This window comes from Aegilops tauschii, chromosome 2 (genome assembly GCF_002575655.3).
Source record: "Aegilops tauschii subsp. strangulata cultivar AL8/78 chromosome 2, Aet v6.0, whole genome shotgun sequence".
Taxonomy (NCBI): Eukaryota; Viridiplantae; Streptophyta; class Magnoliopsida; order Poales; family Poaceae; genus Aegilops; species Aegilops tauschii.
The window spans coordinates 328,944,761-328,959,605 of NC_053036.3; the positions used below are offsets into that span (position 1 = coordinate 328,944,761).

The 14,845-nt window shown below is 47.7% G+C and overlaps 3 protein-coding genes across 3 annotated transcripts; 2 read left to right on the forward strand and 1 right to left on the reverse strand.

Moving 5' to 3' along the window:
• The first annotated feature begins 280 nt into the window (after positions 1-280).
• Positions 281-3,174, forward strand: LOC109740194 (26S proteasome non-ATPase regulatory subunit 11 homolog). The gene is made up of 2 exons (XM_020299234.3): positions 281-470; positions 1,680-3,174. Exon 2 carries the CDS (start codon positions 1,692-1,694, stop codon positions 2,967-2,969), a length of 1,278 nt encoding a protein of 425 aa, XP_020154823.1. The 5' UTR covers positions 281-470; positions 1,680-1,691; the 3' UTR covers positions 2,970-3,174.
• Positions 3,175-3,413: 239 nt separating this feature from the next.
• Positions 3,414-6,033, forward strand: LOC109740193 (la-related protein 6C). Its single transcript, XM_020299233.3, has 9 exons — positions 3,414-3,991; positions 4,130-4,224; positions 4,319-4,390; positions 4,481-4,560; positions 4,665-4,746; positions 4,955-5,002; positions 5,101-5,169; positions 5,240-5,368; positions 5,469-6,033. The coding sequence occupies exons 1-9, from the start codon at positions 3,550-3,552 to the stop codon at positions 5,793-5,795; spliced, it is 1,344 nt and encodes a 447-aa protein (XP_020154822.1). The 5' UTR covers positions 3,414-3,549; the 3' UTR covers positions 5,796-6,033.
• Positions 6,034-6,255: 222 nt separating this feature from the next.
• Positions 6,256-13,253, reverse strand: LOC109740192 (uncharacterized). The gene is made up of 6 exons (XM_020299232.4): positions 8,658-13,253; positions 8,411-8,587; positions 8,161-8,343; positions 7,921-8,097; positions 7,734-7,850; positions 6,256-7,645 (listed from the first exon to the last, which is right to left on the reverse strand). Exons 1-6 carry the CDS (start codon positions 13,050-13,052, stop codon positions 6,437-6,439), a joined length of 6,258 nt encoding a protein of 2,085 aa, XP_020154821.1. The 5' UTR covers positions 13,053-13,253; the 3' UTR covers positions 6,256-6,436.
• Positions 13,254-14,845: the final 1,592 nt, after the last annotated feature.

Sequence of the window (14,845 nt, forward strand, 5' to 3'; positions counted from 1 at the left end):
GTCCCATCGATGTAAGAATGCTCAAAAACAAATTATGCTTCGTGACTAGGGCTCCATGTCGTTCCACCTTACTGGGAGAATTTAGTCCCACGGCACAATGTAATTTTCTTTTCTTTCTTCTTCCCCTACACCCCATGTATTTCTGGTACCCCTGTGCTCTGTAACATCCCTGACGGTTGATAATAAAGGTTCAGACAGGCCCGTCGTTGACGCGTACAAAAAGAGAGCGTGGTTCAACTAAAAAAAACTTGTGAAAAGGAGAAAAATCTGAGAGTCTAGCAATCGGGACCCGTTTGGCAGGGAGACGTAGCAAACACTTCCCCGTCCTCGACGCAAACTAGCAACCTCAAGAGAACAGACCAGCTTCTTCTCCAAGTCCAGTTCCTTCTACCCATTGGGCCGGCCGCCATTGAGAGTTTGCTTCCTCCGCTCCGTGTCATCTCTGCAGGAAATCCGCCATCGCTCGCCCGGTACTGCGGCCCCTCCCCCGTCCCTTCTTCTCTCGCCTTCCTCCCCCCATCTCCTAGATCCCGCCGTCCCAGTTAGGGTTGAGTCTTACTTTGGATTGGATAGTCCCGCCATGGCGAATTCGTGTCTTCATTTTGTAATGTCACTAGGATCCAGTTTCTTCGATTACAGTCGTGGTCCGGTGCTTCTGTTAGCTCGCACTGCTTGATTTGGTTTGAGGACGAGATCTGGCTCCTGAGGGCTCAAACGGAGCGATTCTTAAAGGGGGATTCTCAGTTCTAGGTTGTTGCATCTAAATATGGATTTGTTCGTTAGCTGACGAGCCAACTCGATTCGCAAAATACCCGTGGAACCTCACCGGATTGAGAAAAGGGGAATCATCAATTTGATTTAACGCCTTGTTGCTTTCCATCAAGAAATCTGTCAAACGCCATTAGCAACTTCTTTTTCTCACCTGTTGGCATTTGATGAGATATAGGCTGAAGGCTTGGGGTACAATGGCAATTTCGCCTAATTTTCTTAACTTTACTTACTGCATCTCACAAGTCTTTTACTTACTGTATCTCTCAACTCTAATCAGTATGCATGTCAGCCATGACGGTGGTAGGGTTTAGGCCATGCCCGCTACCAAGGTTTCGGTACATATGTTCTAATTTTCAAGTCTGCAATGTGATGTAGCTATTCCAAAATGCATAGGAGCTGACTTACCCTCTGAAACCTTAAGCTGTTCTTTTGCATTTTAAGTGGCTGATATTAGGATCTGTACAAGTATATCTGCATCTCAAATCCTAATGTTAGGCCTAGTTGAATAACTATGTCTTGAAACTAGTTTATTGAGCCATTGTACTGGCTGAGCTCCTCTTAATACATTCCTCTAAAGATGATTCAGTATAATGTTTGGTGTATTAACTAGATGTTTTGTTGGTTGCCAAAGATGGTGAATTTAGTGTCTGATCTTAGGTTCTGTATAAGTATATCTGTTTTTCATTCTCGACTTTGGGCCTCAGTAAATAACAAGGTGCTGCAACTAGTTGCGTACCAATTGAGCCATTAAAGCTGTTTATTTGGTTTATGTTGGCCGAGCTTCTCTTCATATTTATGCCCTCCAGATGCTCGAGTATTATGTGTTGTCCACTCTATTGGTTATTATTTACACTGCCTTCTTGGTCGACCTGATTTATATTTGAATAATCCATATCCTGTTGTGACAGGGTGTACTGACCATGTCTGCCATGCAATCATCGTATCTTCCTGCTACCACTGAGTCAATTGCAATGGCTCAGGAAGCTAAGGATGCTTCAGAGTCCATTTTAATCCTCTACCGTGTGCTTGAAGACCCGTCTTCTTCTTCAGATGCAGTTAGAACAAAAGAAGTTGCCATTACAAATCTGACAAACTATCTCACAAAAGAGAACAGAGCCGAGGAGCTTAGGAATCTGTTGACCCAGCTCAGGCCATTTTTCGCACTGATTCCCAAGGCAAAGACCGCAAAGATTGTACGTGGCATCATTGATGCCGTTTCCAAGATACCTGGAACATCTGATCTTCAGATCTCACTCTGCAAGGAGATGGTGGAATGGACACGGGCAGAGAAACGTACCTTCCTCAGGCAGCGTGTGGAAGCAAGACTAGCAGCCCTTCTTTTGGAAAGTCAGGAGTACACTGAAGCTCTTACCCTTCTTTCTGGTCTTATCAAGGAAGTGAGGAGGCTGGATGACAAGTTGCTTCTTGTTGACATTGACCTTCTGGAGAGCAAACTCCATTTCTCTCTAAGGAACCTTCCAAAGGCCAAGGCTTCTCTGACTGCCGCAAGAACTGCAGCGAATGCCATTTATGTTCCGCCAGCGCAGCAGGGCACTATTGACCTGCAGAGTGGAATCCTTCATGCCGAAGAGAAGGATTACAAGACCGCCTACAGTTACTTCTTTGAAGCGTTTGAAGGGTTTAATGCACTGGACGACCCTAAGGCCATCTTCTGCTTGAAGTACATGCTTCTGTGCAAGATAATGGTCAACCAAGCTGATGATGTTGCAGGAGTAATCTCGTCTAAGGCAGGCCTGAAGTATGTTGGTCCTGATGTGGATGCTATGAAAGCTGTTGCGGATGCCTACTCGAAACGATCTCTCAAGTACTTTGAAACCGCTCTTGGTGACTACAAGGCCCAGCTGGAGGAGGATCCTATTGTCCACAGGCACCTCTCGTCTCTGTATGATACCCTCCTGGAGCAGAACCTGTGCAGGCTGATTGAAGCCTACTCAAGGGTGGAGATTGCGCACGTAGCAGAGATGATCGAGCTGCCAATCGAGAATGTTGAGAAGAAGCTGTCACAGATGATCCTGGACAAGAAATTCGCAGGGACTCTGGATCAGGGTGCGGGCTGCCTCATCATCTTCGAAGACGCCAAGACGGAGGCGATCTTCCCTGCTACGCTCGAAACAATTTCGAATGTGGGGAAGGTTGTCGAGAGCCTTTACATGAGGTCAGCAAAGATCATGGCTTGAGGAGATGTTTTGTTCCCCAGTTAAATCTTACACTTGAGCTCTGCTAGAGTCTCCAGGACATGAAATGCCTGTGTGTTGCCATTATTTATTGCTTGCAAATTGTCTTCTGTTAGCTCTATAAAATGTCTCTGTCTGCGTTATGGAAATACAGTTAGCACTTGCTGATATGAACCATTTCCGTTCTAGTGCAATGTTCTGTTGTTTTTGGCTTTTTGTGTGTGTGTGTGTGTGTGTGGGTGCTGGTGCAACGTTGCAGATTCACTGCAGTAATGCAAGATTAGCTTTGCTTGTTTGGTGAAAGGGGTTAGTGGCGATTGAGGTGGCAGATTAGTGGAGGCGCAGGTCCAAATTAGCAGGGAGATTTAGGGGCCCTAGATGTAAGCGGAGTCCCTCATTGGGGTCAAGGGTCAAGGGCGGGAGAAGACGAGACATGCGGGCGTGCAGTGCATGCGTGCGCGGGAGAAGCGGCCATGAAACGCACAGACCAACCATTCCTCCTTCCCCCACCCGCCTTTATATAGGCTCGCCGCGCCGGCCACGATCCATCCGTCATTCCTGGGTCACCACCTGACCGCCAGCCATGGCCGCCGCGAAGGAGAGCAGCCCTGACCCCGACGCCAGCGCCACCGCCGCCGCGGCGCCGCCCACGCCCATGTCGGCACCGGCGTCCTTCAAGTTCAACGTGCACGCGCCGGAGTTCGTGCCCATGTCGCCCACCGCCACGCCCATGTCCGCGCCGGCGGGCGGGTACTACTCGCCCTTCCTGCAGATGCAGCCGGCGCCCGACTGGAGCTTCCTCCATGACCACGAGCCCGTCTTCTTCATGCCCGACTTCGCGCACGCCAAGTTCGCCGCCGCCGCCGCCGCCGCCAGCAACAGCGCCCAGGCCAAGGGCACCGGCGGCGGCGGAGCCGACGTCGCGCAGAAGATCGTCAAGCAGGTCGAGTACCAGTTCAGCGACATTAACCTGGTCGCCAACGAGTTCTTGCTCAAGATCATGAACAAGGACTCCGAAGGCTACGGTAAGCACAAGAAACAATGTTCATTCACAGGAGATTGTACGTAGTATTTCATTCTTCTGCAGCGCAGCGAAAGAGTACTACAGTATAAAACATTCATTCAGACTAAGCTAGACATATTATTTCTTTACATGCATACAGTTCCCTTGTCAGTCATTTCATCATGGAAGAAGATCAAGTCTCTGGGAGCAACCAACCAGATGCTGGTCAAGGCTCTCCGCACCTCCACAAAGCTTGTAACTAAGCTGCTCCTTGCAATCTATAGCCATTGTTTGTTGCACCTAGCAGATGAAGCATCCTTCTCACAGGATAATGAAATTTTGGCTGCAGATTGTGAGCGATGATGGGAAGAAAGTTCGGCGCAGGCAGCCCTTCACCGAGAAGCACAAGGAAGAACTTCAGGTCACTGACTTGCAAAGACTCCATCTCATCTCCAGCATGGTCTGCCCACCCACCCACAACTGAACCACCTTCTTTTTTTTGTCTGCGCAGTCTCGGATGATCATAGCGGAGAATTTGCCAGAGGACTCATCAAGAAACAGCCTCGAGAAGGTCTTCAGTGTCGTTGGAAGGTCAGAAAAGGCAACTAATTCCCCACAGTTTGCAAATTGTCGACAAATAAACGTATGTAGGAACTGATGACGTCCATTAACGATGTAACTGGCATGCCAACCAGTGTGAAGAACATCAAGATATGCCACCCCCAAGAGCCTAGCTCAGCCAGGGCTTCCAAGTCAGACACACTAGTGAGTAACAAGGTATTTATTTCACCTCTTCAACTCAACTCAACTCAACTCTTAGTGCACCACCAGAGAATCTATATGTGTCACAATCATCATACCATCTAAGGCTCATTGTGTAGATTGACAAGTTCCATGTTTGCCTAGATCAGGTCCAGAACAGTAAACATTGTTTTTTCTCAGCAAAAATATGTTGTAACTATTTTACCTTGTGCTCTTGTGGAAGATGCATGCTTTAGTCGAATATGAGACCTCACAGCAAGCTGAGAAAGCAGTGAGTATTTACCACCACAGTACTGGTCATTTTTTTCAGGTCATTGGCTCTTCATGTAGTTAGACTGATGGGTGCACCTTCAAAATAATTCCTGACAGGTAGAGAAGCTAAACGATGAGCGGAACTGGAGGAAAGGCCTCCGCGTGCGCACAGTACTCAGGCGCTCTGTAAGAACCCAATGCAGCATCAGCTAGCTACTCATATCTGTTTCACTGCAACTCCATGATTTTGTCACAGCCCAAGTCAGTAATGAGGCTGAAGCGGCCTGATTTCGACCACTATGCTGGTTCCGATGACGAATCGCCACACTCACAGGTGTCATCCGACTCCCCAACTTCAGAAGCTATCCATTCACCTGAAGCTCATGTAAGCACATCACTGGCTACAGTTCCAGTGCTGATTTCCATTCAGTTGGACAGGCAGTTGTTCAAGGTTTCTTGTCTCATGCAAACTGCCAATTTCACAGCCAGAGGATCACCAGAGTGGGGCCAAGAAAGGGTGGGCAAGAGGGCGAGGGAAGCTCCATATCGTGGCACCGCACAGCCCGCAGTCTGCTCCCGCGGGAGCAGTCGGCCACTTTGACACATCGAGCCCTCGCCAGGCGTCCCAGAAATGCCCATTGAGCCCCAGGCAGGTTTCTCAGAAGTGCCCATTCAGCCCCAGGCAGCCTCCCCAGGGCCCGAGGATGCCCGACGGGACACGTGGGTTCACAATGGGCCGGGGGAAGCCAGCGGCATCATCCGTGGCAGCCCGGACGGTTGCTGCTCCTCCTCCGGCTCCTGTTCTTGTCTAGTTCAGTTCCTGCAGGTTAACTGCTACCTATAGTGTATTTCTGAGCAATGAACTCTGTATCTCTATAGATACAAGTGGTTGACGAGCCTTTTTTTCTTACCTTCCTTTTTTAAGACCCTATAAATAAAACTGGCTGGGTGTTGCCGTATTTAAATGCAAGGTTGTAATTTTTTTACTGTTTCACGGAAAGTATGAGATCTTTTTAAAGTAACAGCTGAAAGAATGCTTGGTGATGAGTATTTGCCTTGGTTTCATCGTTGCAAGCTATAACAGAGCTACAAGTTACTTATAAGTCATACTACGTGGTTACACACCCAGAATTTTATGAGAAACTAACTTTGCACCAAAAACTACCAGCCAATTCGTCTTCTCAACTGGATCAATTTAGGCAGGTTAAAATTCAGTCACTACACATGAACTTCTGGAGGTTTATTTTATTTAGATTGCAACTCTCACCTTCATTCAGGAAAGCAAAGAATTTAAATAAACTTCACCCAAGAGAAAAGGTGCGTACCGACCTTCATGAGAGTCAACACAAACGAAACAAACTAGCGTGCATTGGTCTTTGATCTCACAAAGGAAGTACAGTTCTACATGAAATTTTATGCTAACCTATCATTTATCATGGAGCTAATTAAAAGGTCAATGCCTTTTTGATCTGGAAATAACCTCACCAACATGATCCATGTTCATCACTTGTCTCTGCATGCTAGCAATCTGTGCCTTCAGTATTCTGATCTCCATCTCCATCCTAGTTTTCTCAGCACTGCGAGCATTTTGCACATCTTCTAAAATATTAAGTGCATATTGCTCTTGTCTCCATCGAGGCGTCTCTTCTGGTGGACCTGTCACCAACTCCAGTGCACGATCTCTTCCACAAACCCTCCCAGTATCATGCAATGGAACTTTGATATCCTTGCTGACTGAAACTGGTTCCAGAGCTCCATGTCGAGAATAATACCCAGCATTGTTTATATGTGTACTCTTTGATGGATCAGAACGAATTCTTTCCTGATATACTGTGATGTCTTTCAGATAGACAGATATACTGCTACTATGTATTCTCCTGCCCTCTTCAATACTTGGTCGGCCAAATTTACTGGTTTGGCAACCTGTGTTTACTGGATCAGAAACATGCTTCCCATAGTTTTTTATCGATTCTTCAGCCCCTTTGTTATTATTCTCACCCTGGTGATCCATACCTGAAGGAGCAATTGAAGCACTCTCTGGGTAGGTCTGCTCTTGTTCAGACGCTTCATCATTTTCTATACCAGTGGACAACTCTGTCTTATTCTCTAAAATTTCTTGTTTCACTTCTATCTCATGTTCAAACTCTGATTGAAGAGCCCCCTTGGACTCTTTTCTTGCAGTTTGATTCCATCCAGAGCCTTCAACATCTGATTTATTGTGGTCTCCCAATGGCACACATTTCTGCTGGTTTTGGGAAGAAACTTTATCCTCTGCCATATTAACAGCTTGTGTACAAAGAGCATCATTATTCATTTGCGTTGCCCCACCAGGTTTCGCTTCACAACATTCAGGTGCATCTGTGTTAACCAACATTCTCCCTGTGTTCTCATCCGTTGTTCTCTCGTCCTGCTTCTCCAGCACCGCCGGTTCCTGTGGATCTGATTTATTGTGGTCTCCCAATGGCACACATTTCTGCTGGTTTTGCAAGGAAATTTTATCCTCGGCCATATTAACAGCTTGTGTACAAAGAACATCATTACTCATTTTCAAGGTCCCATCAGGTTTCGCTTCACCACATTCAGGAGCATCTGTGTCAACCAACATTCTCCCTGTGTTCTCATCTGTCGTTCCCTTGTCCTGCTTCTCCAGCACCACCGGTTCCTGTGGACAATATCCATCAGATTCTACTAGTATATGTATATAGAGACCCACATGCAAGGGGTGGGGTTAGGGATCAAAGCTCCATTACTTTCTCCATGCATAAATCCCACTGGTTCCGTGTTCCCACGTCACCACTATCATTGGCGCTCATGTCTTCCAAGATCCTCCCATCTCCAACACCATTGTCCTGTTTGTCCTGCCTTGCCTGAAAATGTAAAACAGCCTTGTCAGATTGAATTAGTTAACTCAGATGGCCATCCTAAAGTTGTACTTGCCTCCTCACTGCTGCACGCTTCCATATTTTGTATTCCTTCAACACAATTAGCCTTGTTAACATCCACGATAACCACAGTGGTATCTGCTCCACCACCACCAAGTGTATCGACTACTGCCAAGGGTCTTGCATTTCCTTCTGTGATTATACACCCCAATTCTTTTTCCGATGCTTGTTCCTGCATAAGAGTATGATCAGATTCCACCAATCAAAGAAAACATTATATTGTCAGTAGACTCACTTCCTTCATGTCCAAATGCTCCTGATTCTGTATTCCTTTGGTAGACAGGACCTCATTAATTTTGGTCTCAGGTGAATCAGCTTGAAACTCACAGCACCCAAGCGTAATGTCATCTCCTAACATTGCCATTTTCTTGTTCTCGATTGTAGGTCCTAAATCTTGTCTTTCCTCCGTTGTTTGTTGCTACAAAAGATCAACTATCAGGACTCGGAAAAGATATTTCAGATGGAGATTCTGCAAGTGCACTCACCTTGTCCAAGTCCAAAGCCTCCTGGTTCTGAATTTCGACTGTAGACCAAGTTTCATCAACCTCCATAAGAATCAAATCATTAGATCCATCTCCTACCATATGGCTGTCTTCCAATATTTGTGTCTCCTTATTTGTGAATATTATTCCACACTCATGTATCTGTTTAATAGACACTTCCTGCAAAAGAGAACAGTCATATTAACTACCCTACCAGTTAATACAGTAAAAGATTTACAACCATACTCACCTCATGCATGTCCAAAGTTTTGTGGTCATCTACTCTTTGAATCTCCATAGCAGCTCCATCAGACAATGATTCCCTATCATTTATCAACCCAACATCCTGAAGGCAGTGCTTCTCCGTCATGCCTTCGACAGGAACTTCCATCTGCCCTTCTTTTGATTGTGTGATGGCTGGGCTACATAACAAACTATTGATTGAATTCTTTAAAGATTCCACTGTATCGTTGTCAAATTCTTTTTCCTGTTCTTGAGTGATATCTTTGGGATTTTCCTTAACACCTATCCTTGTGAGTGTTTTGCTTTGTCCATCCACCTGCTCCACTAGAGTAATTTCTTCAATGTAGTTGTACATATATCCTGCTGTCAGTGCTTCCCCTTGTTGTTCTTCTGCCTGTTTAACCCCAAGAGCATCCTTAGTATTCTCCTCGGTATCTTCCGCCCTTAACTCCTTGCATTCCTCCCCTTCTTCTCGTTTCACTTGGTAAACCTCTTTGGACCCATCGACTTCTTTCTCTGGTAAATCCAAGCCACCTGTATTGGGCTTTTGCTTTGCATCTTTCTCAATTGGTGCCTCATTGTTTATGTTCGCGTGCTTTCCTTGTGGAACTTCCACATTATCTTCTTCAATATCTTTCTTGGCCTGCTTTGCATCTTTCTCAATTGGTGCCTCATTGTTTATGTCCGCGCGCTTTCCTCGTGGAACTTCCGCATTATCTTCTTCAATATCTTTCTTGGCCAAGCACCTGGTTTCGTCCCTTGCTGGAAGGTCTATTTGCAGGATGCTGTCGGGCCTATCATTGCCCCTCATGGTCCCATTGGCTTGTTCTACTTTCGCATTCACTTCGGGTACTGCCTTGACCTTATCATCAGTACTTTCCTCCATTGGCCCATGAGTGCCATCAATCCCTATACTTCTCAATTCAGAACTTTCTTCAAACTGCTTGTCTGCAACTCCCTTAATCAAAACCTTTGTATGTTTGGTTTCTGCATGCTCTACATCAAAAACTTCCTGAAGCTTACCATCAGTATCTTCCTCCCTTGGCTTATGAGTTCCTTTTATTTTTGTACTTTGTATATCAAAAACTTCATCAAACTTCTCATCTGCATCTTCCTTCATCAAATTCTTTACCTCTTCCATCTCTGCATGTGTTATACCAGGAAACTCTGCTAGCTTATCATCATCATTGTTCTCTATGAGCTCCCTAGCCTTTTCCGCTTCTGCATGTGCCCCTTCAAGAACATCTCCAGGCTCCTCAACAGTATCTCTCCCTGTTAATCTCTTACCGTCATCCGTATCTGCATGCCCTGCTTCTGTAGCTTCCTCAGGTTTCTCAGTATCAAACTGTGCACGCATCTCTGCCTCTGCAATGTCTACATCCTCTACTTCAGCAACTTCATTGTGCCCCTCATTTGCACCTCCATTTGCCATAGTATTAATTTGCACCTGTTCTGCATCCTCTACTTCTGCAACTTTCTTGTGCACATCTTCAGCGTCTTTCTGTGTTAGATTCAGAGCTTTATCCACGTCTGCACTCCCTTCTTCAGGAACACCCAAAAGAACTGCAGCCATATTAATGCCAGTGACCACTGCCTCCACTGTTTGAGGAACATTTTCGTGTTCACCTTCATTGTCTTTTTCCACAAGAGTAATGTCTTCTCCACATTCTACAATGTCAACTGGAGGAGCTTCCTGAGGCTTCTGCTCGCTATCTTTCATAGCCATCTGATTGCTTTCTCCTCCAATCTCTTCTTTACAGGAAATCTCCCTCTCCTCATCGGCGACAAAATCTAAAGCGGCTTCTTCATCATTTGTTGCCACTCCAGCAGCAGCACAAGTATCCTCCATTATACATGACAATCCAACACATTCACCAACATCATTTGCCTGCTGAACTGGAAGTATTTCCTCAGGCAAAGCCACTGTCTCCTGAGGATTGTTCGTAACACCTGCATAGGCTCCTTGTTTGCTCCCTGACAAGACTCCAATAGAATGACTTGTTCCCTCCCCATCCCTTCCAACTCCTTCTGAAACTACGGCACCTTCAATAGCTACCGCTACATTACCCTTTTCTTCTATGTCATTCGTGACAAGAGCAACGGCTTCAAGTCTATTTGACATACCACGATACTCGTCAACTGCAAGTTTGGCTTTCTTCTCCAATTCCTGAGTAACAATGGTGCCTTCGTCTGGTCTACCTGTAGCCTCAAGACGCTTGTCTTCAAGAAGATTGACTATTTTTTCCTCCATCATCACAGCATCGCCTCCTTCAGGTGCACTGGAGAAATTTGCGGGCTTATCAACTGTGATAGCTTCCTCTATGACATCCTCACTGAAATCAATATCAGTCAAGAGATCACTGTATTCTTCTCTCTCCATAGACACTGAAGGTTTAACCTCCTCAGGCATATTAGGGATAGCAGGAGGTTCCCCTCTGATCAGCTCACTGGTATTTTTCAAAATCTGGTCACTCCATTCATCCTTGGCATCTTCACTGAATGTAGAGATTTCAGTTGACACCACTGTCTCGTCAAAACATGGCTCATTCACTAAATGATCTACATCACCTGCCATAGAGCCCTTCAAATACACACCTTTGTACTTTGTCCCAACCAGAGACTTAGCCATGAAGATCCCATCATCTCCCCTACCCAGATTCATATCCCTATCCTTCCTCAGATTTACAGTAGGAGTTGGCACCTGCTTCCTTGGCACAAGAAGTACAATATCATCTCTAGTCCCAGCACTAGCTGACAGGGACTTGTCTGATCCAGCAACAGATTTTGGCGAGGATCCCCTTTTGCAGCTGCCACCACTCGTTCCACTGCTCCCATTCCTTCCGGCTGCAAGCCAATCCGACAGCTTCGCATCATACAACTCCTCAAGTTTTCGCTTTTTATCATTATTAGGGGAGATTCGAGCCTTCTTCATTTTCCGCTCCCTCTCTGCTTCGGCTTCCATGGCTGCCCGTGTCTTCTTCACCTTACGCTTGGAAAGCTTCCCTTCCACAGAAATGCTTCCTGCCCCAACATCAAGGTCAGGTGGCAATGGCTGCGTCCACCACTCTGCATACCGAGCCGTGACTCCTGGTTCAGAGCAAGGGGTAAAGATGGCTACGTCCTTCCCCTCCAAATCGTAGGTCTCCCATGCAACCCCCCAATCCTCATTTGCTCGGCGAACATCCCCAGGCACATCTTGGTCCAGTCCAAACTGCATTGCAACGCGGTGTGGGAGGTACTGCTCAATGCAATCCATCCCCACTAGCTCACAAGCATGCAGGCAATGCGCGAGTGAAATCAATTCCTCATCTTCGTTTATATCACTGCCACGAACCCACCCGCTATGATCCTTGCATGCTTGCTCCGAGCTGGTATAGGGCCGCCATAAAAAGTTCTTCCCCGAATTGAGGACCTCGCGGATCATCATTGGATTCATCTTCTTGCTCACATCATGCCAGCTAGCAGCCCTTGGCTCGCCATCCTTGATGAGGTTGGGCTTTCCATCCCAGAGTACAGGGAACCGCTCCCACATCCACAACTGAAGGATGTAGAGGGGCGCATGAACTGACAAGGGAGACAGCAACTCTGCATTGCCGCCTGTTGCGCCTGCGGCCACCAAGTAAGTCTTCATCTCACGCAGGTCCCGATACAGGGACGCGAGCACGGCTGGCCCAAGGGCGACGCGGTCACCGCGCGCCATGCGGACAGCAAGCGGGAAGAGGGACTGGCGCATGGTGGACTCCGGGTGGCCTGGGAGCACGAAGCGCGTGAGCCAGAGCGCAAGGAAGGCGGCGTGCTCGATGACGGCGTCCATGTCCGTGTCCGTGAGGAAGTGCTTCATCCAGGCGGCGTGGTGCGCCTTCTTGCAGGCGCTCCGGTTGAAGTCGAGGCGCACCCCGTTGAGCGCCGCCTCGTCCGGGCGCCACTGGTGCGGCAGCGGCGCGGGCACGGGGGAGCCGTCGGGGGGGAAGCCCCCGAGCACGGCGACGTCCTCGAGAGTGATGGTGGCCTCGCCCCAGGGGAAGACGAAGGTGCTGGTGGAGGGGGACCAGAAGGAGGCGAGGTGGAGCACGGCGGAGGCGTCCCTCTTGATCCTGTAGGTGGAGGCGAGGACGGCGTCGAAGATCCCAAGTTCCCGCCAGAGGCGCTCGTGGATCGGGCGTAGCTTGGCGACCCAGAGCTCCCAGTGGCGCGGGGCGCCGAGCCAGCCCCTGAAGGCGACGCGGAACTCGGCGGTGGTGGCAGCGGAGGGAGGGGGAGGCGGGCGGAAAGGGGGCGGGCCAGGGGCACGGTCGATAGGGAGGAGGACGTGGGCCAGGCGGCGCTGAGGAGCGCCGCCGTCCGAGTGCATGTCCATGGGGAGCTCCTGGACAAGAAGGAGCTCGTCGGAGGAGGAGGACATGGCGACGGCGACGGCGATGCCGGTGGCGTCCCTTAGAAGAAGATTCGTGGGTTTAGTGTGGGGGGTTAGATCAGTGGATGAACAATGGATAGATCAGAGGATGCATCTTCGTCTTGGTCTTGAATGACCCAATTCCTCTCCCCTCACGGGCTGACAGCCAGTCTTCTGCTCCCGCTTGGGTCATTGGTAATGGTGCCATCCGAGGCACTTTCAATTCTGCTTTAATCTGTCAAAAGGAATCTTCTTTTTTCATGAGAGGTGATCTTATCATTTATTTATTTCCTTCTGTTTTGCAGACGCAAATGCGCAGTTATTTGTCCCTGCACTAATGCTTTTCATGTGTGCCTTTTCCATACAAGTATGTTTTTCATAATCTTCCATTCTTTGAAATGATTTTTTTCTCTCGAGTATTTTAGATTTATAAGTTTTTCCCCTCATGATTACATTAACAACACGTTTGGTAATATTTGGGAAGGGGAGTGGGAGTTTAGTGTAGCGAGTTCTATTGAGATTAGACATATGATGAGTCGTTTTATTACCAATCCACTATTTGGCACGTGATAGGAATTATATGTGAGAATTTGAGGAGAATTTGTATTCCCTTGTTTGGTTGACGAGGGACTGGATCAGAGAAGTGAACATAAGTTATGATGAAGGCTTAAGATTACCGGCGGCTAGGGTTACACCTTCCCTCCAAACAACTCCAGCGAGCCCGTAAATTAGTCTCCCCTCTGCCTGCCGCTCCGGCGGCTGGCTGCAGGGAGGAGAATTACGGTGCCTTGACTCCGGCTAACAGTTTAGGTTAGGATTTTTAGTCCTCGCGGGGGCGGCGTTCAGGTGGATGGCGGTGCTTCTTCTTCGAGTTGGTCTTCCTGGCTTCGATCCACCTCGAGTTCGTCCAACTAGACGGAACCGATAGAGCTCCGGCATATATTCCTACCATCTCCTTGGGTTGGTGAGGTTAGGGTTTCTTGTCGTACGTGAGCGTCGGCAGGATTTGATGTCAGGCACTTCGGATCGATTCAAGGGTTCAACGACGATGACTGGAACTCCTAGGCGCTGGTCCTTAGAAGCACGTGCACGAAGACTTCGCGGCTGACATCGACAAGGTCAGGCCGGCCCCTGTAAGGGAGCGGCGATAACTGCGCATTGGCGGCTCGTTCTGGCGGCAGTAGTGGTCGTTCGATGGTCCAGAGACTTCAATGTAGTTCTTCTTATGTTTGGGGTGTTTGTACTTTCCATGAACTTTTGTAGTAAGATATGGATTGCCTTTTTCACAAAAAGGGTTAAGTTTGACTTGCTAAAGCAATTCCCTCCCAACTCCCACCCCTCCCCTCTTAATAAAACGGTGGGAGTTGGAGTCTCAAGTCCCATGCCTATTCCTCTATAAGTTCTCAATCCCCCTAGCCAAACAATAGATTTGAAATCTCGTACTCCTTTAATTCCCATTCACTAACTCTGATTACCCCCAACCAAACATGTTGTAAGGGTTAGTGATACATTTTTACTGGGATGGCTTGATTTTTTGCCCGACAAAACAACAATAGGAGGAAGAGAGGCTCTTCCTTAGCTATTGCGCTACTTCAAATATATGAGAGAACATGTCTCGGCATGATGTTTTTTCAATGCGGCGCCTCGTCGTCATCGGGTGTCTACTTTGCATGCTCACCTTGTTGTTTGCAGTTCCCCGGTTCCACTGACTTATCACTGCCGGAGTTCAAATGTCAACGTATGGCCTCCTCCCAAATGACGCCTCTTTGTGTGGCTATTCAACAAGAACCACCTCCACATCT